The sequence below is a fragment of the Cydia fagiglandana genome, chromosome 11, assembly GCF_963556715.1.
Source record: "Cydia fagiglandana chromosome 11, ilCydFagi1.1, whole genome shotgun sequence".
NCBI lineage: Eukaryota > Metazoa > Arthropoda > Insecta > Lepidoptera > Tortricidae > Cydia > Cydia fagiglandana.
The window spans coordinates 17102641-17130376 of record NC_085942.1 but is presented as its reverse complement, the minus strand read 5'-3'; the positions used below and the strand labels follow the sequence as shown (position 1 = coordinate 17130376).

Sequence of the window (27736 nt, the reverse complement as noted above, 5' to 3'; positions counted from 1 at the left end):
AACAAAGTTGTTGAATTTCGAAATAATGGAATTCAAGGCAGGCATCCTTTATAAGGGGTACTTAAATACTAACTGATCACTCTTATTGAAGGTCGTACATAATTAAATAAACATCCGGTATAGATGTACAAGCACAAAGTTTGTAATATCACGTTATTTCACAAGCAACTTACCTCAACTATCATCACCATTGTCCATAACTTGATCTCGATTTTTCAATTAAAAAAAAATATTTACAAACAAGATATATACAAGATATATAGTGGTATTACTAAAAGAAATTACTAGCTTAAATCTAAAATAGGCCCTCGTGGCATTGTACCAAGGATGCTGGCGGCATTTTCTCGCCATATCGCAATTCTGATAAGTTGTCCGAGGTAGCCGCCAGCTCTTCGGTAAAAATAGTTATATTGGAGATCACATTTCTGAGGCAATCATTCGGCTGGCAATCATTGGCAAATTAGTTATTCGTGGCGTTGGTAAGCTAATTAGGCACGTGTCAGGCCGTGTTTAGTACCAATTGATATTTTCCACTTGAAGTTTGCTCTGGACATTAGTCGGGGTGTGTCTAACAAGATCCTTGTTATGTGTCACGGTGCTAATTCCATTAGTACATGCGAATATGTGAATAATATTTGTAAACTTGGTGACTCTGATGGAGTAGCTAAGATTATGTGTCTGTCTTTGTCCTGCCATGCAACTTTAGGCACTACACGGGTATTGATGTGGAATAAATATTGTGGGATCTAATTCGATTTCTAAATACTAAATACTGACTGCTTTAGGAACAAACATAATATAACTTCGTGATATTAATTTAAGAAATTGCACATATTAAAGATTGTTAATATAATAATAGAAAAATAAATACTATTTATTGATTATATTTATATATTTTAATATTTCTCATCATCATCATTATATTTATATGTTTCTCGTCTGAAAAAAAATAATAGAAATTCCCAAATAAAAAATCGAAAACAATTACAATAAATTTTAAATATACAGTTTGATACTAGGTCATGGACCCAGGCGGTTCTCCCAATTAGGTTTGGGGGGCTCGGAGTTCGCACTTCGGCCAGCTCGGCTTTACCTGCTTTTCTGTCTTCCGTGTACGGCTCGCTGTCTCTCATCGGTGTCATTCTAAACCTTCCACAGATACTCGATGATGAGGTAGCGAGCCTCAGGGAGGCCAGAGAAGCATGGTGTCAGTCATGCCCGAGTGCGGACATCCCAGACGCCAGGCACGTTCAACGGGCTTGGGACTCCCCTCGCCTAGAGGTAGTCCATGCCACACTCATAGAAAACAGCCCGGACGACTATGATCATGCGCGAATTCTGGCAGTTTCGGCCCCCGAGTCGGGCCACTGGTTACAGGCCCTCCCTTCAAAGGCGATAGGCACGGTTCTGGACCCAAGCAGCCTAAGAATAGCAATAGGCTTGAGGCTTGGGTCCAGAATATGTGTTCCCCATACATGTGCCTGTGGCAAGAGCGTGGACCAGCTGGGCCGACATGGCCTATCTTGCGCAAAAAGCGCCGGCCGCATATATCGCCACGGCACTATCAACGATTTGGTCCGTCGCGCGCTTGCCACCGTCTCTGTGCCTGCAGTTTTAGAACCAGTGGGCATGGCTAGAGACGACGGCAAGCGTCCCGACGGAGCCACGTTAGTGCCGTGGAAATTAGGAAGAGCCCTGGTGTGGGACGCGACGTGCGTTGACACGCTTGCACAGTCCCACATCGGGGCGACCCGCATCCAGGCTGGTGCTGCGGCTGACCAGGCCCAGATTCTCAAGCGTCGCAAATACTCGACGTTAGTTAACGATTATGAGTTTGCGGCGCTCGCAGTTGAGACTCTGGGACCTTGGTCATCTGACATGAAGGCATTCATGAAGGCTTTGTCGGCGCGGCTGGTCGATTCCACAGGGGACCGTAGGGCTGGCGCGTACCTCTCTCAGCGAATCGCCCTAGCGGTACAGAGAGGTAACGCCGCCAGTGTAATGGGGTCCTTGCCGCAGTCCGAGCTGTTAGACGGGGCATATCTGTTATGATTGGGTTAAGTTTTTATACTGTAAATATTCTAGGTAGGTACTAATTTATTATTAATTTTTAATTCTAAGTTAATTTATAGTATTTTTTTTTATTAATTTCTATTGTTCCAAATGTTATTATTGTATGTTTAATAATAAAGTCACTTCTGTATAGAAAAAAAAAAAAAAAAAATTACAATAACTATTAAATTCAAAATTAAAAAAAAAACTACGCTATAGGCCAAAAAAATCCATCTTATGCCAAAAATGCCTTACATACTTTTGGAAAAGAGCTGATACTCTTCAAACTGCAGGATCCATTTCCTAAGAAATACCACAAGGAAACTGGGTTTCAAGAAAAGCTTAAAAAAAGAAAAGGTTTATCCGTTGGAGAGCTACGATGCCACAGACAGACACACAGAAAGATAAACAGAAATTGGCGTTAAACATATTGTAATATGTTGCGTATTGCGTCGGGGATTAAAAATGTATTCGATCGAATTTCGGTAACAGTTTCAGCACCCAAAGATACTTTTTTATACTTTGCCCTCGTGTTGTACTTGTACTTTGTACTTATCTAAATCTGTCGCAAATATTTTCATCATAATAATTATTGTCTTTCGATCGCGGTACCCAAGGACGATTCAGTGTCCCAATTGTAAGAGAAAACTAGAACGGAAGGTTCCCTTGACCTGTTGCTATCAATCGAATGTTTGTTTGCCCATGGTTGTAGTTAGTTAGTATGGAAAACACTACATTATGTCGGAAAAAAATGTCTGTTAAGTATCTACTTACTGTATTTATACGTATATACACGGTGGCTAAAAAATAACTGCATTCCCGTTGCCAGGGAGGTTTTAGGATTATACTGAGCAACTCTTACTAACCCCGAAATCGAGAAAAAAAAATTACTGTCCCACAGAAAATGGGCCAGTCAAAATTTATGTTAAAGCCAATTTTTTTTCGCGTTTTGGGGTTTGGTCCCTTAGTAAAAGTTGTTCAGAATAATCCCAAAACCTCCCTGACAACGAGAATGCAGTTATTTTTTAGCCACCCTGTAGGTATGTATTTAGGTTCCAATCTGCGAGAATACTGGTGTCCGATACAAATTTAACAATTTATTATGGTTTCAACTGGTTTTGATACGACCTTAAACGATCGTCTTGGTGATTGGCGATGGCGATTTTCACTTAAATTCGCATGCACCAATCAGCGTGAGCGTTCTTCATTGTCGTACCAAAACTAGTTCAAGCCCATAAAAAATTGAAAATCTGAATCGGGATCGGACACGAATTTAGATGTAATAGTAAATAAGTATATTACAGAATGTGGTCCCAATACTTCTCGAAAACATGGAAATATTCCACACAAGTTCTGAGATTTATTCAACAAAGAGTATAAGTACTTTAATAATATTGTTAGACACAACAAACGAAAAAGAAACATTTTGCTAAGAATAATATCAAAACCCAAGAAAGAAAACTTAGCATCATACTATTAACTACTTTGTCTATCTTAATGAAAATCTACATCATGAATCAAAAGGTTGAAAAGCTTTTATATACTGCATTAAAACTAAATTGATATGCTAAGCGAAATTAAAGTAATTTTCTTAAAATGTCATGAATTTATTTATCATACTAATTCCAATTACGTCCTATTAATAGTATTCATAGAATGATTTATGCTATAATTTACATGAGTGACGTCACAGCTTGTTATATGTCATTAAAGTCATTATGCGCCGGCCTTGACACTGACACTGCAAGTGGTTCGCAGCCACCGGTGGAACGGACAGACGTATGTACGCCAAAGTTTAGTCGTAGTTTATTAGGTAACCCGGCAACCTTCAAATCAAGAGTGAACAGGCACCTTCTGGGCGAGCTCGCTCCATCGTAGGCCACGTCTACGCCTCGGCTAGTCTGTGGCCATGAGTAAGCCCATTCATAATAATTTAAAAAAAAAAGGTATTGGAGTTATCTTAATATTATGATATTAGGTACAGTAAGCAGCAGAAGCTGCTAAGCGGACGAGATGTTCAAAATTACCTTGACGTGCTCTTATTCTCTTTATTCTTTAAAGTTTAAATAAATACAAGTATAAGTTTACAGCTCTAGATATGCCAAAACACTTAACTCTTAATACATAGTCATAAATAAATTAAAGTCTCGTCAATATCATTTTGAACACCTCGCTCGCTTAGCAAGTATTGCTGCTGACTGTACTACAATTATACTAATTTGTTGTAACGTTTGTTTTTTTATTAATTCTTATTGCGCAAATAACTTAGAGTGCCCAAACCTGTTTATAATATTACTAAAATATCTCTTCTCAAGTCGGCTATTATTAAATTCACTGTAATATTATATTCATAAAACGCTTTAGAATATTTCAATCTACTAGTTGTGTGACGTCACAGCTTGCCTACTGTGTGTCATCGACGTCATTATGCGTTGGCCTCGACATTGACACTGCACTGGTTCGTGGCCACGCGCGGAACGGACAGACGCACGCTACAACGGCCCGATTCGAACTTTGAAATAATTACGTCAAATATTACGTCTAAACCATGGTATAATAATATACTCCGCCTGGTACTCTCTTCCCGTCCTCTCTAGGTCACCTGACTGACACAAGCCTACGTCATCAAGCGACAGCGCTATATATAGCGGCCATGTTTTGTGACGTAGGCTTGTGTCACTCTGGGAAGAGAAGACCATGTTTTATTAGACTATGGTCTAAACTGAAAACCGTAATTCAAGACCAAAAAAAAGTAAGACAATGTTGCCACTTTTTACTAGCGCGTCTTGTATTTATGTAAAATAAGTAGGTAAATAAAAGTACTTTTTTAAATCGTAGGAGTAAAATTACCAATAAATAGATTATCTATTAAGCGTGTTTATTTATAAAAAAGGAATTTACTATTTTACAAACAAAACAATGTATTGCAGTGGCAACATTGTCTTACTTTTTTTGATCTTGAATTACGATTTTCAGTTTAGATACAATATTGATTAGATATATCAGTGTCAAAAGTGACGTCTCTTCAAACAAAAACGTCTAGATACGATATTGATTTTAGATATTTTAGTGTCAAAAGTGACGTTTCTTCAAACAAAAACGTCACTTTTGACACTTTTGACACACAAAGTGACGTTTTTGTTTGAAGAAACGTCACTTTTGACACTGATATATCTAAAATCCATATCGTATCTAGACGTAATGTTTGACGTATCTTAAAGTTCGAATCAGGCCGCAGAGTGACTAGTGTAATGTTGTACCTAAACTGTAACAGATGTAGTAACCATTTGAAGTTAAATAATGTACAATAATGACAGGATGTAGGTGTTTCAGACGCTCTTTGTCTAGTTACTAAATAACACTGTTGTTGAATAAAAATATCTATACAGGGTGATTTCTGGGTCGTGATTCAGAACCACTTTTCCTGACTCTGTAAATGATCCACATTATCATATTTGATTAAAAGATAATTACTTTAATTGTTCTTATTTTTCAAGTAAAATTAATGTTATACTAAGTAATTATGGTCACCCTATGACTTTTGACATACGCTGTATGGAAAGCGACAAGACGTCACATTGAGTAGGGTCACCAAATTGTATGCAAAAATATTTATTCCTACTTGTCATCTGGAAAATAATCACCATTATTGGTGATAAACAATAATTAACAACATCATTAGAGACTCATCTTTGGATTCTGTATGATGTCTGGCTCTCTTGCTCCACGACCCCGAAATCAGCCTGTATAATGACAGTCGTCAGTTTCACACAGAAAAGTTGTTTTTCTATGAGGAAAAAATTGAACTGGCAAACTACATTCGCATGTTGACATTATTTTGTGGCAATCGGCCATAAAAGTAGATTTGATTTTTTTATTCTACTGCGCAAATGTAAAGCTGGTGCATCTAATTTCTTTTAATTTTCATTATGTTTTTAGATATACCTACTGTCTGAATATAAAGTATTAGGAAAAATACACACAATACAAAAATAATGGAAAGGCGGCGCAAAGGTGCCCATCACACTCGCTGCATTGCCCCTTTGAATTTCAATGTATAATAGCAATGATAGTTGCAATTGATAGCTTTTGCACCGGAAATCACACATTAATTGCATAATCACTGCTTGCATTGGCAATCCGTTTAACAAGGTAAACATTGCCAAAGTGATCATCACAAATGACATGTAATTATAATACGATACCCATTATTAAGAATTTATTACAGGTAATGAAGTGGTAACCGTAAATTAAGCGAAGTGGCGATTGTTCAGTCGACGTCAAAGATATCTTTACACTTTTGCATCTTACTGCAACGGAATAAGGTGCAAAAGTGTAAAAATATCCTTGACGTCGACTGTTCAAAGGATTCAATTTTTTTTTCAATAACATTTTTTTTTATGTCGTGTCCTTAATTGTTATTGAGCTAATACCGACAGTTAACTGATCATTGACTCCTCTGTGTTTACACATTTTGTATCTTAAGGGGCCCACTGATTAACAGTCCGCCGGACGGTATCGGCCTGTCAGTTGTTCGGAACTGTCAAAACTTTGTTCTAACTGACAGGCCGATACCGTCCGGCGGACTGTTAATCAGTCGGCCTCTTAATACAACGAATTGTCAGTTAATAATGTGGGTAGTTATTTTTAGGAAGCCTGATTGAACTCACGAACCAATGATGTGACTAGCGTCGTTGAACTGTTGAATCTTCATGAATAATTGCATTGTTGCAAAGGAACGGACACATTTGCTAATTTTAACCAATCGAAAATTACAGTGCCAATCGAACGACAGCAAGACGTTGTAGAGCTTTAATTCCCTTCTGTGACCATTGGTAACAAATCTTTTTCTTCTTCTTTCTCTGTCTCCACAGTGTGCGATCATAGGCTATATGGGTCACGTACTGCATGTTGCCGCCAACCACCCTCTTCACAACATCAGACCATCTCGTTGGTGCTTTTCCTCGCACTCGCTTGCCCGCTATTTGGCCCATGATAATCTGCCTTTCTAGGTCGCGCTTTTTAGACCGCATGATATGACCAAAGTAGCTGATTGCGCGTTCTTGACATATTGTAGAGAGCCGTGTGGTGATTTTCAGCTCTTCTAGGATGGACTTATTGGTATAGCCGTCCAGGGTATGCGTAGGAGTCTTCGGCAACACCACATCTCAAAAGCTTCGATTTTTGCTCTCTCGAAAAAAATAAGTAAAATTAATGTTCACTGACTACACTTGCACTGCACTTCCTACCTTTTGTAATAAAACACTTTCTTGACAACTTAATACTCATTTATGCCGAAATCAAATTGACTATATACGGGGCGGTGGATAAATCTTAATAGCGCGAAGTAGCCGACAGAACAGCGACATCTACCGTGAAATTGGGCAATTATAAAAACTAAACATTACTACATTCAACAATGAAATAATAGCACAATTTTATTATTATCAACCGCAAGGGTGTGTACGTGACTGAAATCCAGTCACAGCACAATCCCAGTCTGCGGTTTGGGTGACGTCCGGAGGCTCGTCGCAGTTGGCCCGCGTTTTGCGTACAGCTAGGAAATCAGGACCAAGAGGAAAACGACCTAAACCGACTAGACGACTTCTTGGTATCTTCGGCTAGGTAAAATGGGTTGTAAAAGAATCCTTTTACCCGTTTATAAATAGTAGGTTTCTGTTAGCATCTCGATAATAGTGTGATATACTAATCTAACGGAAAAGTGGCTACCTAAAGGCCCACTTGCACCATTCCACTAACCCGGGGTTAACCGGTTAAACCTGGAGTTGCTATGGTTACCTACCAGTACAATTTGACACTGGGTTAACGGTTTAACCGCTTAACCCCGGGTTAGTGGGATGGTGCTAGTGGGCCTAATCTGTTAGGTTTGTTAATGTATGTGTTTGCATGCATACATATTGTCAAATTAATTCAAATGCGCTTGCAAATAAAATTGTCATTCATGGATTTCATATTTCCAATTCAATGTTAGCCTCGAATACTCGTCTGTGGGCAGCTTTAATAACATTTTGTTGAAGTGTTCATGGAATGTGTCAATATTTAGAATGGTAAGACGTTCACAACCGGTGACTGTATACCGTCGCGCGCACTCGCGGTGGAAGACTCAGGGTATTTTCGAAAATTACAATATCCATAACGTGTTTATAAGGAAAACGGACAAGATATAAGCTTATGCGCAGCCCGCTCGGGTCCATTTGATTCTGTTCCCTATTCTAGTGTGTTGAAGTGATTTGTGAGTCATGGAGTTTGATAATTACGGGTTGAATTTGAAGACGTACAAGATTTATGAAGATCCTGAAAAGGAGGTAGGTTTTTAAAGTTTACATTAGGATACTAGTTTACATTTATACCTATTTACATAAAATAAAATAAAAACCAAAAATCGGACAGCAAACAAAGGGCAGAACTGCATATACATTTCTTTCCACGACAAGAAATCTTCAGTGAAAATTCTAAACTTTTCTTTTTAGATTTACATAACTTTGTGCATGATGTAATTAATATTTAATTACTTTGCATGAGCAATTTTACTCATTTCCTATACATAATTAGTAATTGTTACTCAACTAATTATTTCTCAGCGAACTTCAAAATTGAATTTTGTTGAGCATTTTTTTCACATGATTTCGGGTTATGTCCACCCGGGAAGAACTGAAGTTGCGAAAGTCCGGTTTTGAAAATAACGGATCGGAATCCCAGGTCTTAGCTCCGAACGCTAAAATAAATGCCGAGCCACACCGGCCTGCGTGTGCGTGACGTGCGCGTGTGCGTGCGCTAAAATGTTAGAGCCGCACACGCACACGTCACGCAAGCGGTGTGCCATCTCTCATAAGGATCTGTATACTACAAACTACAACGCCGCACACGCACGTGCACGTCACGCACACGCAGCCGGTGTGCACAGGCCTTAAAACTTAGCAATACTCATAAGGACAGCGGCTTTCAAACTTTATTGGTGACGGAACCCTTTTGGAAAGCGAAATATTTGACGGAACCCCAAATAAAAAAAATCGTTCGTGACTGTGACCAGACATATCTATAGATTAAATTGTTACAAGGATTATCACGGAGCCCCAACAGAGGCTTTGCGGTGCCCTAGGGGTCCTTCTCTAATGCAGCAAACTATGAAATTTCCCACGACAGACAGATCATTACATTGTTAGTTTAAAATATCATTATCCAATCATCAGCGCAACACGTGCCGCTCACGTGAACGAGCGTCACTCAATTCAATTGGCCAATTCATTTTAATTTTCACGAGTCAATCGAACAATCACCCGAATTCAGAAGCTTGTAAACTAGGATGACCTCGGGTCACTCACATATTTTAAGTCGAAAAACGCTCCACATGTTTCACTCCGTACCGAGGAATGTGAGATTGGCTAGTCAGGATCTGATGACGGGATCTAGGAAAAGTGGAGGAAAATCTTCATACGCATTTTTTTTTAATTTATTGGCTCTAGGAAAGCATTTTAATAAATAGTTGAATTGCAGGCGAAGGCACACGAGGTATTTACAAAGTATTTTTCGTAAAATATTATAAACGGTAAACTAATTACAATTAAGTAGGTATTGAATTTGAAATGCACAAAATACATATATTGTAGATACTAATCCACTCTCTGGGATTCCCATGGCACAAAATATCTATCGACATCTGATTAAGATGCAGAGAGCGCAGCAAAATTGTGGTAAATAGATTTAGATATGTTAAACACCCGGAAAACGCCGTTCCGTGGATAACTTTAAACACTAATATGTTGCACTACTTATTACGCAATTCCATGTTACTATTATGTACCTGCATATAATATACGTACTGCAAATAAATTTAGGCGTTTGAACGGTTCCGAGATTTTCCGCCACCTTTCACAAAACTCTATATCTAAAACCTACATAAATACTATTTTGAATACTCAACTAACTATTTTTAACTAAAAAGAAGAGAAAGCAACAGTGATATCCAGAATTAGGATTGTTCATTTTTTTTCAAATGTTCTATTTCGAAAACCATTTCGAGATATAAGGTCTTTAAACAGTTTCCGACATTTGCTGCGATATAATAATTGAGGATTGAAGATATTTCAACAAATATCCTTATGACCTTAGTTTGACCTTCTCCTGGGCTGAATGTAAAGTCATTGCATAATAAAAGTTATCGAACCATAGTATAATCCGTCACTCACGTATTGTCAAAGTTATCATTGTCATCGATTGTCATAACAAAATTTTTCAGTTAAACCGCTGCGCTTGTTTGTTACAATTTGATTTATACCTAAACAGTAGATTTCATTGCTTAATAATATATCAAAAACCTTGTTCCTATGTGTGGGAATGATTCACAAAAATAATAGTTCGAATCCACGAAGACCTACGACGTGAAAGATGGTGCCGTGAATTAAACTTGGAATACCTACCTACTTCACGTGTTACACACAGTATTGCTGTGAGAATCACGTCGATGTAAGTATAAAATTAATATTAATTTACTACAATTAAGTATTTAAAAGCTCACTTTATTGGTAGGGTCGTGGTATCTATTTATTTTCTGTGGTAATGTAGCCAGAGTATCTAAAGGCAAACCGTTAAACAGAGATGGTGCCTACTAGAAAGAAGGAATATACAAGAATACATAGCCATACTCAAAATCAGCCTGAAACTGCTTTAAAAAGATATAATTTCTAATTTCCAGGTACAAGTTGCAGTTCAAGCTGCTGATATCATGGTGGACAAGACTTAATAAAGAGTTGTGAATAATAAAACATGTTTTTGTTTACCTACTTTTTTATTAATTTGGGAAATACGTTATATATGTTTCCAAAAAAAAAAAATACCTTTACATTAAATGTATGTTTATCATGTTCTGCACGAGCATCTGACAATGATGGCTTCTTGTTGACCATCCAGAAGAGAAGTGTATAGTTTGTTATTTACTCTGTTCCCAGGCATTATTTACGGTCGTAAAGTATTACGACGATTAATAATTAATATGACGTTCGTTTCAATACAAAATGCTCAACTTTGTTCTGGGCCCAAGTGCAGTTACATATCTCACAGCTGTATCTAAATAGGAATCACGATGACCTGAAATAATAGGATATAATTAGCAAAATTGGCATGTTCCTAATATAGTAGTATAAGTATGTAGTACAATATCCAAACAATGGTGACAAGCCGGTAGAAAGCACCCACTGGGTGCTAAGCTACCATTAGCAATGGACGCTTGTAACCATTTTATGAATCCAATCTTTTTACAAATCGAATCAGTTAAAATATATATGATGTAGGTAACTTACATTTGTATTTTTGCTCCCTTGATTTCAGCCAAGTTATGGTTGGAGTTGGATGCTATATGGATACATACTCCAATAAAACTAAGTTATATTATACAGTGAAACCTGGATAAGTGAGACTTCAAGGGACGAGCAGATTTGTCTCACTTAAAGAGGTATTTCACTTACCCAGGTTCTCAGTTAGCCAGGTACAAATACATTTCTGTCTCATTTATAGAGGGTCCCATTAATAGAGGTGAGAATAGAGGATATATCTCAGTTATAGAGGTGGTAAGATAAGGTATTTTGTAATTATGTTTAAATGTTGAGGTAAAATAATCCTTGTCCCTAAATATTTTTTAAGTCTGTTTAAATATTTCTTTGAATTTATTTTGAATGATTTTCCAAAGGATAGATTTTTTCAATTGAATTTGATACTGACTTCATTGTGTCTTAGAAATTTATTAAATGAAAATCTGTTTATTCTTGTTACTTATAAAGAGTTCAGCTTTCGTTTCGATAGTTTTGAAAACTATATAAAGTAACTAAATGAAACCTGAAGTCGTTAAGACACTATTAAGCAAATGCGGATTTGTGGATAGACTAAGAGTTAGTAAGAATACGGAAATAGATCAATAAAGTCCAAGTTAGAGAGGTCATAGATTGACGTTATCTCAGATACAGAGGTAATTCGTATAAAATTATAAAAAAAACAATTAGGAAAATGTAGTCTTATAAATATAGTCTCAGTAAAAGAGGTAAAATACAGTCTCTGTCTCAATTATAGAGGTAAATGTGACTATAAAATCACAACAACTAATCCCAGTTATAGAGGTTCGTTTTTTCTCACTAACAGAGGTAATTCAGTGCTAAAGTGTAGGGACCGCGCCATGAGTCCCAGCTATAGAGGTTTCTCACTTATCCAGGTCCCACTTAACCAGGTTTCACTGTATAACTTAGGCAGATTTCTGGAATCAGCTTTCTCAAATTTATAGCGTAGGTATTTTGAAATTAATGATTCAAAATAAACGAGTTTTCCATTCCAGACGATTGTTATTTATAGAAACACGTGACACTGACATTGTCGACAGGTGACATTAAAATCAATTGACAATGACAACTATTTTTTTAATGCTTGTTGTTGCTTGTGCATTAACCTAATCAGCCGACGACATGTAATTTACGAGAAGTCGTATCTCATATTTTCAATAAATTATAAATATTCAACCGAGCCACGAATTACTAAATCATTCAAATTGGTATCTTAAATTAACCTATATTTTCAGAAAATAAAATAAAAATGGGGGTTTAAAAAAAATGAACAATCCTAATTAATAAAAGCCAATATATATATAAATTGACAACAGTTTGAAAAAAATATTCTGCATTTTCGGCATTGATTCGTAGAAAGAAAGCTTTTGGCATTATGTCCGCCTTCCGTACGATAAGTTTTCTTTTGTGCAATAAAGTTTAAATGAATAAATAAAGACAAATTAATATTACGTAATTCATAAAATCATAAAACATCGAGAATTTGTATCATAAAGTTGCCATCTCCCCAAAAGGCCACTTTAATCGAATGTTTAAGGTGACTTTGGATTAAGTACCATTATTTATATCAGTGGATTTTCTTTTTCCATTTACTTTACTTTTTTTGCGTTATACTCTTGTCATGATTTTCATCCTATTGACGCTCTAGCGTGGTTTAATGTGACTCGCCTCACTCGCCCTACTACCTCACCTGCGATAGGCCGATAGACTACAATGTAGTGACCTCACCACTCATTGTGCAAGGATCATTACCGTGCCGTGCACGTGGCCACGTGGCCATTGACTACTGTGCCAAAGTCAGGGTCACTAGAGTCAACGAATGAGATCTTTCCTAAGGAGCCTAGACAATATGACAAAAGCTATCTTATATACGAGTAGAAAACAATCTTTGTTTTCTTTACAGTATTTGCGTACCCATTTTTTATGTGATGCGTACATTTATTGCTATAGAAAAAGCACCATTTGGTGTAGTAAAATTGCTAATGAAAACCGCAAAATGCAGGCATTTTAAACATTTTAAACATTTTTGTGTCAGCATTTTTTTTTTTTTTGTAATTAAGTTATACCTACCTACTTAATGCCTTAAAGATATTGTCAACAAGCCACGGAATGCAGAAACGCTTTTGCTGCAGCAAAAAAAGATTAAGGGTTTAATTTAATACTTTATTCTTAAATGTAGGTATTCAGTTTTTAGCTATAGTTCAAGTGTTGAAATCAACTAAATCATGTCATACATAGCTATGTATGAGTGTTAAAATCACCTATTCGGAGCATTCCATGAAATTGTCTACCGTTTGTCCTGTACAAACGAGAATTTTCTGAAGATTAGCAGGTATAAGAGTTACTTTTCTATGACAAATGGTCAAAATTATGCACAGAAAAATAATCGTATATTAATCGTATTACCTTTAAATGCCGAAAAAAAGTCGCAACACAGGAAATAAAATGCGTTTGTATGGGACAGCCCATGGAATGCTCCATTCATGTAACATTTATATTACTTCTTAATTACATCATTGTTTTGTTAATAATAAGGATAAAACAATGGAAGAATCTGCTAGGTAAAATATTGTGGCAGACATACTCGTAGACCATTCTACCGGTTTTTTTTATTAGAGGAAAATCAACCACGGAAATGGTCCATTTGCGTACGCTTACGACATAATATATCAATGTGCATACACATGTATGTTATTAATAATAATATAGTGTAGGTTCTTTATTGATAGAAACAAAGAAATAAATTAACAAACATAATAAAACTTACAAAAACTATAGGTAAAAAATTTGCCCCAGATCGCCGTCAACGGGCAAGGTGCCCAGAAGGCTGGCCGTATTTCCCCGCTGTATAGCGATGCTAATACGCTGGGCGAAATAGTGGCCAGCCCTCTGGTCACCAGAAGCCTCTAATAAGCGCGCCGACAAGTCTTTGTACAGTCGACGCGCACTTGGCCCCCACGCCCCCAAAGTTTCGACACCAAACGCCGCAAATATGTAGCTGCTTCCCAGAGCGGCATATTTGCGGCGCTTGAGGCTTTCGGCTGAGGAAGCCGCAGCGCCAGCAGAATCCTTGGTGCTTGGAACATGGGACGGTGCCAGGGTATCAACGCAGGTAGCGTCCCAAACTAGCGGCCGACCCATGCTCCAAGGCACCAGTGTCATTCCGTCGGGCCTCTTGCCGTCATCCCTGGCCAGACCGCTGGGCTCGAGGACTGCAGGTACTTTGGCACTAACAAGAGCCCGACGGAGGACATCATTTATGCTGGCATGGCGGGGGATCCTGCCAGCGCTTCGAACACATGAGAGGCCATGGTGGCCAAGAATGTCCACCGTGGTGCCACATTGACAGCGATGTGGCTGATTGGTAGATGCCCCGAAACGTAAGCTAGTGTAGGTACATTCTATAGAGTTTTTTTTAAAGATGATCGTGAATTAAATGTACGGGCACTGAAAATAAATATGTATCAAGTCCAGGATCGTATACTTAAAATCCGAATGCATATCATTTTGCCGCAAGGCAGCTTTTATACTCTGAACTAATGGGGTTGACCGGTCGAAGTGTGCTAGAACTGTGTCAAATTCTTGTTTATTTTTAATTCAAATCTCACTAGAGACAGGGAAAACCTATGCTGGCGCCATCTATGCAAATATTTCACAGTTGCCATCCCCATTGCTACTATTCCCGTTAAAGACATAAAATTAGCAAGATTCATTTCAAGACGTAGCTATATAGACATAAGGGTTAAATTCCTCTACATTTACAAGATTAGTAAAATATTAAGTAGAACAGATAACATTTTATCTTCACTGTATTTAGCTAGTAAAGCAATTGCGTAGTTCGACAAACAAGTAATAAAGATTACTTCGACACGCCTGGGGAATACTAACTGCTGCATTATAAGTATATACTCGTACTATTTCTAACTATTAAAAGTAATGACAGTGACAGACGCACCAACGACTTTGTTTGTAAGTACAAAGGTACACACATACGTAAGCGGTTATTCTATGTCCTCATACAAACAGCAACAGTCCTAACTGGACATCGGTGGATCTTATTACAAAGGATCCACCAATGTTCAAGTACCAGTGTGGGCGATGCTACAGGGATACAAAACTAGAAACAATCAAATAGGTGGGTACCGTAATAGCGTAAAACCACCCAATTATAGTCCGAAAACTAAATCAAATAATATATAGTCCGACAAGATTGAACAAAATTATTGTGAGCGCCACGTCCTACGTAACTGTCACATTTTTGACGTAAAATGCTTAAACATGCCAACAATTTAGTATGGATGTTTTTTAGTTCCATTTTATTTATTTCTATTTTTTACTTCGTACAAGTATAAATATTATTTCAAATATTATTGTCAGGCCATTAGCAGAACGGAAAATAACGCATGTTTGTATTATTTTTCCAAAATGTGGGCAAGGAAAATCTTATTTAACGTCTCTTGAAATTTAATCTTGATCTAAGTGTGTTTTTTGTGATCATGCCCTTTTATTTGCCAAGTAGGTATGAAGTGTATTCATTAGTCATTAACTTGACAAATTATTTCCCTGTAAGCTTTAATAATTTTCCTGTTATGACTCTTCAATCCGTGCAGTAAATAAATACGTATGTAATTAATTATGATGTTCGGGTATAAGTAAATTGATTGCTTTAGAAATAGGTACTTTGCAAGGTTGCATTTCTTGAAACGCCATACTTATTGCATTCAAAACATTTTTATGGTGATGTGATGGCGTGACGACTTGAGAATGTAGTTAGTTTCAAACAAGGCGGGTTCATGAGAATGTTGGTTAGTTGCGAATATGCACCATATTACTCGTACAAATACCGGTAGTTTGTTAGCAAAAACTGATTTGGCAACAAATAAACATATACGTGTCACAAAATTCAACAATAAGCTGGTACCAGAAGATGGACCTGCTCATAACTACTCGAGGAATAAAATAAAAAAAATTGAAAAAAGAAAGTTAAAAAATTGTAGACATGGTCGTTAAAAATACCACTAGGGGTGTCGTTATTAATTTTTTTTTGTAATTCCATAATAAATTGAGATATTTTTTTTTCTTTTTTTTTCCTAGAGTAGTCATGAGCAGGTCCATCTTCTGGGTGCCAGCTTATCGTTGAATTTTGGGACGCGTGGTGTACATACCAAAAATATATATTTTTCCATTGGTTAAGTAAATAATATCGATTAATTTCAATGTTTTTGGAAAATTACTGGCATTGTTGATAAGGCCATGTCTAGCGTGAGCATAGTTTATCTTCGCGTAGAACGATAAAGCGCGTTTTCGGTACTCGCGACGTGCGTTACCGGCGAACACGCAGACTCGCTTCGACACGCGCCAAAGACACATGTTAACAGCGTTGATTAACTGCCTTACAATACTTAGGAAAATTATATATTAATAATTTTGTTAAATATATAGTTAAAAACGAAAAAAATAACATAACAAGTAAAAAGAAAGCACCTTTTATAATTAAGAAATTTTAAGGTTTGTTATAGAATCTAAAAATAAAATCTAACGATGCATTTTCATTATATCCATTTTCTTGAAAAACAAAACAGCATCTATCGACACCGCGCAAAAAATCTTAAAATAAAATTCCAGTTAAAATGATGACAGTATTCTGATTATTCTGAAGCTAAAAATTTTCACGCTACTATATTTGTCACTCTTTTATTTTCTTCGCATTAGACACACCATTTCTGACAAATGGCAGTTCGCGCACGCGTCGCGCGACATATGGCTATTGTGATACAATTTGGAAACCATTGGAGTTGCGTTACGTACACGTATCATAACAACATTATTATTTAAATATATGAGGACGGGAAAGTATGGTTTAAGACATTTATTCTTTAAACTGGATATTGTCTTTAATTACCGCGATATGGAAGACATTTTTCAATCAATCAATCAAAATAATTTATTTCGAACAAAAGTCCATAATATGTTAGTAACATACTATGTAATAGGTACTTAAATCTAGGGTTAGTACAAACATAACATTAAAACAATTTTTTACACAATGGGACATGTAGATGCACCCAGTGCTTCAGCCACAGTGATAATCTGATAATAATCCCACCAGTCCTGAGTGGGACCCACGGAATACAGTAGACGGTGCAGGGCGGAGTTTAGGCAGACCGAAAAGGAGATGGCGGGACGACATATTCTACCCCAAATGGTGGGAAAATGCCGATGACAGGGTCGAGTGGAAAAAACGAGGGGAGGCCTTTGCCCTGCAGTGGGACACCAAATAGGCTAGAAAAAAAAAATCCCACCAGTCGGCCAACGTGACAGGATGGTATTGGACTTTTATAGGCCTCTGCTTTTGAGTTAGAAATGCAAGATTTTTTGGCCTACAAAATTAGGCTCTCATCATCATCATATCAGCTAGAGGATGTCCACTGCTGGATATAGGCCTCCCCCAAAGAGTGCCACAATGGCCGGTCTTGCGCCACCCGCATCCAGCGGACTCCCGGGACCTTTACCAGGTAAATTTGGCTTTACTCGAAGCGAATGCTCCTGGTATACAAAAGTACAGTAAGTAGTGTCATGTGTTGTGCTTGCTTGACAGTAATAATGGCACCAGCGTCTGACGTCGTTTAAACCACCTTTCTGTATGCGCAGGCCCACCCTTATGTGTTTAAGCGCTATTTGCATATTTGTGCCCGCGAGCATAACAGGGCGGGTATCAGGATTCTGAGACCAAGCCTTAGAATATCAAGGACCTTTACATTACTTCCGTAGGTAGCTGTATGGGTCATACAGCTAGTTTTTCTCCTAAGGAAAAATCCACAGAAAAACTTAAAGGAGTCTCTTCGGTTCCCAATAAACAAAGATAGATAGTGGAGCCTAATTTCAGGTTGTGACTTATGGCTTTAAAACGGTTCCGACGTAGTTTTGTCATTGTATCAAAAAAAATAGTATTTGCTATTATCCGTCAAGTTAGGTCAGAACCTTAGAAACCTGTGTGTGTGTATTCATACCTACGAAACTTTTCTGCTACATTATATTGAATACCAACCCACCCATACATCAAATTATACAAGTATTTTAGATTACTTTCATAGTGTTTTTATATCAGGTGTGGTAGTACCTAAAAGGCATTCTGAATTATTACTAGCCTAAAAAAGCCTAAAGTTTTCAGTCTGTGAGTCAGTGTTATTGTGGGTAGTTTGACATTTTAGCCAAGTTGAAATGGGTACCGTAAAACGGGGTGAGTAGATTTCGCGGGGAGAGTTGGGTTATGAATGGGGAGAGAAGGTTTGAGAGGGGGTTGAGAAGGGATTTTATTAAGGCTACTGCTACTACTGCTACTACTGCTACTAAAATAATAGAGCTATATGCTCCAGGGGGGTGGAAGTGTTAAAGGGCATAACGCCGCGAGTAACTTCGGAGAAAGCGCAGCACCACCTCTCGACACCCCTGAGCCGCTCACGCCGGTGTTGCGCCTGGCCGTCTTTATGATGGCGCATCAGGTGCCCATCTAACGAGTGGCGAGTCACCGCCTGTCTCGATAACTTGTGTAAGCAATGTTATGGCAGGTGTCCGGACTTCTTTGCAATAGCCCAGTCTTTTTTCCACCCAAACTTAAACCATAGACCAGTATTCTGACCATATTCTTTAAAATAGCTTCCAATGCCTGCTGAAACCGGTTCACGGGTATTTATTGATGTACCCGTGAATGGGTTCCAGCAGGCGTTCTACATGACACCAAATCTCTCCAAATGGCCTCTACGTGTTGGATCCATATCCCCACGCACGCCTTATAAATGACCGGGCTCGAAAGACCCGAGAGTTTTAAAACGTATAATAAAAAAATCGATCCAACAACAATCTTCCAAAATCACCTTTGTATGAAAAACCCTCTCACCCCAAATACGAGGCACTACGGGGTGAGGTGGGTTTTCCTCTTTATCGTCAAAGTTATGAAAGGGAACTACCCAAAATAAAATACAAACTAAAATACAAACGTCCGAACCACTTATTATATACACCATTCAGTTTTCACATGTAAAAATAAAATATTATCGAGGTTTGAAAGTCAAATTTCACCCAACTCACCCCATTTTACGGTAAATAATTTTTATTTAAATTTTATAATCATTTCACTGATATTTTTACATTTCCTTGACCTTTCTCACTATGATCGATACTGCATAACATTCAACATATCGTCCTTGACTCTGAACTAGTACTATAAATCGCTGCGGAATAAATTGTAAGCATATTTTTACATTATAACTTAGTTTATCGCGATCGTTTCAAGAAATCGATTTAAAAAGGAACACCCGATACCAACATACTCCGTTTTCAACTACCTACAAAATTTAAATATGAGAAAAATATCAGTGAAATAACGTAGGTACCTAACTATTGAAATTGAAAGACAAGAAAGTCTACCGCGAAACCCGAAAGTCGAAATTTCTTCACCTGCCTTTCTATAGATCGCTCGAATATACAAGAGCAATAGAGGCAGTTAAGATAACGTAGGTAATTTTGATTTTCGTTTTTCGCGGTGGGCCCTCTGTTTCCACTGTGAACACCTTGTTTATCAATATCCACTCGACAGCTCATTGTGAGCTAAGAACTGTTAACAAGCATTCATGTACGGATGCAAAAAATATGTAAACAATATTCACCCTATAACAATGGAATAAGGTGCAAAAATGTAAACATAACTTTGACGTCAGCTGTACGTGTGTGCACTCAAGTATAACATCGTATCTGCAAATATTTTTCTAATTGGTACGATGTTTGATTTCACATTTAGACAATATGTATGTAAATATAAATGAGTATGAGTATTTCTTCAGTATACAAAAAATCTATATTGATAGCTACATACTTTTTTCTTGGTTCACATAGAGATATAATCCTATATTGGAGCTATGACTGCCTATTGTCTATACCCTGTACTTCAGAAAAAGTGCTAAGTCTAGGAAGTGAATTATAAGAGGATAAGTAACTGATCAATCAACCAGTAGTGATAAAATATCCCTCGAGTAAATAGGTATTAGGTAGGCCCCATTAAATACGATGTCAGAGATAAATACTCCATATATGACATGCACTGTATCGCTCAATTGAGGCGTACCCCGTACCGCGGTCAGTGTTGTCGCGATCTTCAGGAAAATAGGCCGCCGACTGGCAGCCTTTGCCTGAGAAAAAAAATAAAAATCGAAAGTTTACTTTTTAAATAGTTCGAGTTTATTCGTTTTTGTTTTAATTGTAAACTGCGGTTTTGTTTTTGGCCAGATATATTTTAATTTGTACCGGCGTTTTTTACTGTGATTGAGTTGGTGAGTAATTTTACACATGTTTCTTAGATAGTCTTTTCTTTTTTATTTTGTATTTTTTCATACATATGCATTTAGAAATAACCGATTTAGGTTAGGATTTGTTTTAAGTAAGGGATGGTTTTTAGACCTCGGGGGGGGGCTGCTATAATTTGTCGGAAGGTTTATTTTTAAATTTGCTTGTTTAACCTATGTATAACCAAAATCTTGAATTTAATCATGGATATATGTGACGGAAATGAAAAGATTAAAAACGTAATCCATTTTAATCTTAATATCGCATTAGTAAAGAATCCAAGATAAACGTTTAAGAAACAAAGAGATTACATTTTGTAACGGTTAAGATAAAATAATTCTTAGGTATTTCAAACTACATACCTACGTTAGATACATGTCTGGCAGGAAATAGTGCAATTAACTGAATAAAATCGGTGGAAAACGGCGAAATGTGCTAATTTTTGAAATACGAGCGATAGAAATTTGGAATAGAGTGGTATTGACCACTGGTTTTTGATTCTATTAGTAGAATTTTAATATCTAGTAGTGGAGATATTATTGAAAGGAATACCTACACGAAATCGAGCGGTCGAAATTCAAAAATCGGCCCCCTGTGCGGAAAGAGAAGAGTCGTTGAATGTATTGGACCCCAGGATACATTTCACGACTCTTCTCTTTCCGCACAGACTAGGTATATAAATAACATCTACCTACGTAAACCGATCTTTTAATGATAGGTATCCTGAAACATATAATAACAACAATACAATTAGGTAGGTATATTTATTTGACAAGAAGGCGACAATGGAACTTTTACATATTTAATTTAATATTTAAAAAAAAACAACTAACTTGGCCTAGGTATCGGGCGAGACCAGCGTCGATGAGCCAACACGCGCACGGATAGATATGTATTAAAGCTCCTGCGAAACTTATGCAAATTTCAAGTCCGAATGACGCATATGAGTTTTTCATTCCCAACTAAATAGGTTGATCGATCGGCTGGTCCCTCTGTGACAAGACAGACAATCTCGTGCCAAGTATGTACCTAATGTAAATATTTGTTGCAAACCATGGTTATACATTGGTGTTACAAATATGAAAAGTTTCATGTGGACCCCGATGGGTTGTAGCAATAGGGAAGTTTCCTATACCTAAATAAATTATTTCACACCTTGCACGAAATAGCACGAGAAAGCAGTTATTTTTTAACACAATTTCTATTTAATAAATCGGATAGAAATATAAAAAGTAGGTGAGTTGACCGTGATGATTGTTTTATTTGTGATAGAAAGACTTGTAAGTTATTTTGAGTTCTTTAACATAGACATTCATATAAAAACTATAATACCATAAACAATACGGCCAGTATGAATCAATGATGTCTCTATACTCGTTTTCATATAAATTCCATATTAGCAAATCGTTTTGACAGTTCTAAAAAAGAAGCTGATTTGACTAGTAGGAAGGACAGTAATCCTTATTGTTGGTTATACAAACTTTCTCTTCAAATGTACGATCACGCTCCAAGATTGTTGCGCTATATAGGGTCCTAGCTAAATTGGTTGTTCAATACTTACACTATACAATTTCCAATTTACCAAGAACCCTAAATAGCATAACAATTCCGTGTGGTGACTGTACCAGTGTACCTACATAGGTATCTACATTCAAATGTACCTACATCCAGACAACAGCGTGATAACAGCCGAGTACCAAAGCAAGGCCAAGGAAGGTGAAATAAAACTATTTCACAAGTACTTGGTATTTGTTATTGTAGATAGAAGGATTAAAGCAACATCTACTTACATATACATATATCAATAACACAAAGACCATAAAAATTATACGACTTGCAAGATTTACACGAAGCAATAACCATGACGAGTGATGGTGAGCGAACATAATTTTAAAAATAAATATAAAATAAACAATATCGGGGGGCATTTTCATTTAACTTGTACTTTAAAGCGCGACTTAAGTCGTGTTTCAGTAACGTCTAACTGTTACATTCCTGACCAAATGTATGGGATTTGACATTGACGGTCAGTTTTGTAACGATTGCTAACCGGCCGTTAAAGGTGTTCAATTAAGTGAAAATGCCCGTGGAACAAAACGACGGATTTTTATACAAACGGGGATTTGTTTAGGCTACGTACTTTAACTTTATTTTTCACTTATTAATCACGTTAGTATTTCTAAAAGTTTCTGAGATACAGTTTGTTAAACATTAGTGCAAATATCTGTATGTTTCAACTCAAGCATATAGATCCTATGAAAGACAGACATGTGTTAATTTAAAATGTAAATAACTTTGTAGAGTTGTTACTGATATAAAAAATATTTCATTTTAATGATTTTGTTTTACTTTTTAATCCAGCCAATTTAGTACGATTATATATATAATAACTCGATTGTAGATGTAGATCATTTAGAATACTTAGATAACACTATCCTTTCAGCTCAGTCTCCAGAAATGTTCCACCATATTTTTGCATTATTATTGTACAATGAGCCATTCAATATCAAGCAGTAAAGCGATTTTGTAAATTTTTACTGAAATTTAATCTATAATGTATGAGTTTGATCAATATAATTGAGCAGTAAAGCGATATCAGGGGTGCGACTCCTGACTTCGGCCAAACTCGGCCCCGCTCGGCTCAGCATTGCTCCGAGCAATTATTAGGGTTGGCACCACATGACTTCCTTTTGCGTGCACGACCACAGATAAGATAATCACTTGCATTTTGACACCCTAAATCGCCGAAAGGGATAGTGCCATGTATTAGAAAGGGATAGCATTGTTTGACCCTGAACCGCTGTCAAACTTCGGTTTTGTAGGAAGTTTCCTTTCTGTACAGTAGTACTATTATTTTATCTGCGGCGATATGTTAGGATATAAGTTATGTGATAAATAATGTGAATGTTTGTCATAGCGGGCATATCGACGTAAACAAGTGTCCGTTTCAAGTCTGTTTTGATTTAGCGTGCACAACAAGAAATCATGAATAAGGATGGCTCCACACTCACGTATAAAAATAAATAACAGAACTAATCAATAATAAAATTATTGTATCTTATAATATTTTAAACTTTCGCGTTTTGAATACATATTAACTCACATTATAGACGGGTCTAACGCGAATTATATTCAATTACCTTTATCTATCTATCTTTATCTTTATTTATCTTTATCTTTATCGTATCTTTTTTATTACTGTTCCATTATTCAAGTCAAATTATTCATATTTAAAAGACATAATGGTCCAATTATTATTAGTTTTTATTTTTACTAAACCTACATTAACATTAACATAAACCTACATTGTATTGACCCGGGTATGTCCTTAAACTACGTCCAAGACCACCGGTGGACGGGCAGCAGCGTCCCTCAAATTCGGTGTACTCGACTGCGATCGCCAACCCGCCTGCCAAGCGTGGCGATTATGGCATTCACCCCCCAAAAAAGGGGGAGGCCTATGTTCAGCAGTGGACGTCTTATGGCTGAGATGACATTAACATTTTAAAATATTTATCTTAAAGTTTAGGTTTTAGTTTAAAGTAAAATATATTTTTAGATTAAATAATCATCCATGCCATCGTTATTTTTAAAGTTCTATAACTTTTTTCTCAATGCTCCGGCCAGTATCGACAACAGTGGGTATGTGCACCTAGCATAAACGTCGCACGGTGTCATTGATCCGAGGGCCTACTACGAAGTTCGCAAATAGCGGGCATCTTTCTCTGTCACTCTAATTACGCCTTCATTGGAGTAAATGAGAAAGATCCCGGACCGAAACTTCGGTGTTCGCGGTAGGACCTCTGTTTATTGCGATCGCAACTGTACATGTATACATGTTTATGACGATCGGAAAAACTGATGAGGGCCTACCGTGAACCACGTTCGACGTGTTGCCTCTCTGTCGCACTTGTAAATTGGTACTTTAGTGTGACAGGGACCCAACACGTCAAACGTGATTCGCGGTAGGCCCTCTGCATGCTGTATTTAAGTATTTAACTACCGAGTGAAGGAAAGGAATTTCGGCGCGACCGGACATGAGTAACAATTTACTCGTAAGTGCAGTGGATTCCGAACCTTGCATGCTAGGGCTGTCAAAAACATACATACTTACGACTTTTTTCTGTTCAAAAAGTCGGGAAAGCATTTAAAACATGCATAATGTGAATGTAATTTTTTTTAAATTGCAGATACAATTTTTATCAGCGTGCACTAATTTAATATATCAGAGTAACATTAATATTATTGACATGCAAACTATCCAGAAATAATGCACTTTTTATGTACCTATACATTTTTCAAACAAAATTAAATGGTTTTTGCCCCAAACCCCCCGCTGCTTAAAAATTACATTTTAAAAAGTTATATTAAAGATTAGTCTAGGTACATAAATAGTCGGCTGGTGGTTAAAATATAATAGTTGTACTTAAATTGTTGGATTATTATTTTAATTATTTTATGATGAACCATTATCGGTATTTTGTCAAGCTTGTATCAACTTTTATTTACTCGAAGGGGATTATTTTAATGATGTGTGAATGATTTTATTGGCCAATGATTTCCATATTGATTATCGCATCTTATCGTTTACAATACTTACAACGATATATGTAATCCGATTAAAACGAAATACTCGTAGCATAATTAGCTAGCTGTTAGTAATGTAACTAATGGGGTCCATATTGGGTCACATAATAATTAATTGTCCTAATGTAATGTTACGCATAAAACTCATTTCGCATAATTGTTATTGTGCTGGAAATATTAACATTTCTGAAAAATTATAACACAAACCTAACCTAACCTACCCTATTCTACACAGCCTATGCAAAATATTTTCGAAAATACTTTCTGTTTCAGCTGGAGAAAAATTATGCGAAAAGAGATTTATGCGTAACATTGCATTATGACAATCAATTATTATGCGATGAGATAGGATCCCGTAACTAATGTCACCAAAAAATATATTTCAAACATCACCTAAGTATTGTTTATTCATTTTTTTTATCAAGTAGTAGACCAGGTGCCTATATTATTTTCAAATTCATTTTTTTGGAGCTTGTGTAGGGAATACAAATCGGTTATTTTTTGTATGGAAATAATCGGTTTTTAACTGAAACCGCGGTTATTTCCATACAAAAAATAACCGATATGCATTCCCTAAGCTTGTGACATCCCTGAAGCCTTGACTAGGTACTTGTCTTTTTAAGGAAAGTAATTTACTATAAGTTTAAAAAGATAACAATTCGCTCTCAATTTTAGCTCTTATTGAGTTGGCATAAAGTCGGTTACTGTTTAATACTTTCTGGAGTACGAAAGGTCATTGACCTTTTGATTTAAGGTTACTTTTAAGTACCTATTTACCTACTTAAAAACGTCTTATCAATAATATCAATCCGGATATCAAATTTATTACAGGATACGTGTGAAAAAAGAAGGAACTTGATGCTTGTTGTTGATGAATGTTGGATAAAGAATCACGTACAATTTGGTCTTTATGCTTTAAATCACTTTTAAAACATCGGAAGTATGTAAAGGGCTGTAAATTTTTATTGTTATGGTCTCATTGTTGGATGGTCGATGACAAGCCTTTGTGAAGCCTCGCCTGTTGTCATTTACAATTGAAATAATCTACTACGTTGTAAATAAACACCTACTTTACTTTAATTGTTACAAAATAAAATAGACAAGCTAAATCGCGAAAATGTGTTTTCAAAAACCTGCTTGATTTATATTTGCAGATAATACCTGCCTACTGTACTACTTACGGAGGGCGATTTTTGAATTTCGATCGCTCCATTTCGTCACTCGAAAATGGGTGGAATACGGTGAAATGCTAATTTTTGAAATACGAGCGATAGAAATTGTAAATCTAATGGTATTGACCACTCGTTTTCAATTCTATTAGTAGAATTTAAATGCCTCTAGTGGAGATAATTATTATTGTGCGAAATAGGTACCTACACGAAATCGGACGGTCGAAAGTCAAAAATCGGCGGCCTTGGCCGTTTGTGGTCATTTTCATGGTAGGTAATCATAATCACTTATACATTTTGAATACCGAGATCGAATCTAATGCAAAAGAATGTATAGGTACTATTTTACATAAGATAACAGATTTCGAAGAGCAAAAAAATCATGCATGCTAAGTCGTTGACTTTCCTCAATCCTTTAAAAACCCAATCTGACCATAAAAATTTACAAAAATATGTAAATTGGATCATCAACACTTGTCCAAAACCCCGTCCAAACCGGTTCTGATGACATGGATACAATTGAAATTACATGAGTAATCAAAGTTATTATGTGATAAAAAAACGCAGGGAAGAGCAATTTGCTATAAGTACAGGGCTATTTACGGCACGCTTTAAGGATGACTCACGTTAGACCAGGCCGGGACCGGGCCGGGGCCGAGCCGGAGCTTCCGGCGCTTCGTTTCCTATGGAAAACACTAACGTGATCAACGATCAGCCTTCATAGAAATTGACATGTCTGATGCCTCGGCCCGGGCACGGCCTAGTTTAAATTGAGTCATATCCTTTACTCAGACTGCGCACCTCTGGCAAGCCAGTAGGTAGATAAGAAATCCCTAATGAAAGGAGAGACTTCAATCATCACACAACACACAGGCGAAAAATCAATAAAAGTGGGACAAAACCTAAACATTCAGGATTATTATAGAAATCGTATTAATGCAGGTTTGCCAACTAATAAAAACAAAATTACAATTATATTATGACATTTTATTAAATTTTGATCATAATATCTTCTTCTAAAAGCGAAGCTTCTTGGGAAGCGACTTTTTACCACCCAATTTTCTTAGTCCTGTTATATAAGGATCGGAAGACACTAAAAGTCTCTTGAAAGTGTCTTCCATAGCCATTTGCCTAAAAAAAAATGTCGCTTAGTCACATTTTTGATTAAACTAGTCATCGATTAAAATGAAAATTTTGTTAAAATGTCGCGTAAGGTCGCATAAAATAATGGTTGTATGTATGTTA

At 36.7% G+C, this 27736-nt stretch overlaps 1 protein-coding gene across 4 annotated transcripts in view; it reads left to right on the top strand.

Moving 5' to 3' along the window:
• The window catches only part of LOC134669074 (facilitated trehalose transporter Tret1-like), a 57706-nt gene that overhangs the window by 13857 nt on the left and 16113 nt on the right, over positions 1–27736 (top strand). Inside the window, exon 1 of one of the 4 annotated variants that reach the window (XM_063526596.1) lies at positions 8224–8378. The exons of 2 other annotated variants lie outside the window; for them this stretch is intronic. In XM_063526596.1, the coding sequence (XP_063382666.1) occupies positions 8313–8378 (66 nt within the window). In that variant the 5' untranslated portion in view covers positions 8224–8312. Of the gene's footprint in view, positions 1–8223; positions 8379–20509; positions 20723–27736 lie in introns of those variants that run through there. One more of the 4 variants, XM_063526598.1, reaches the window with a different exon arrangement.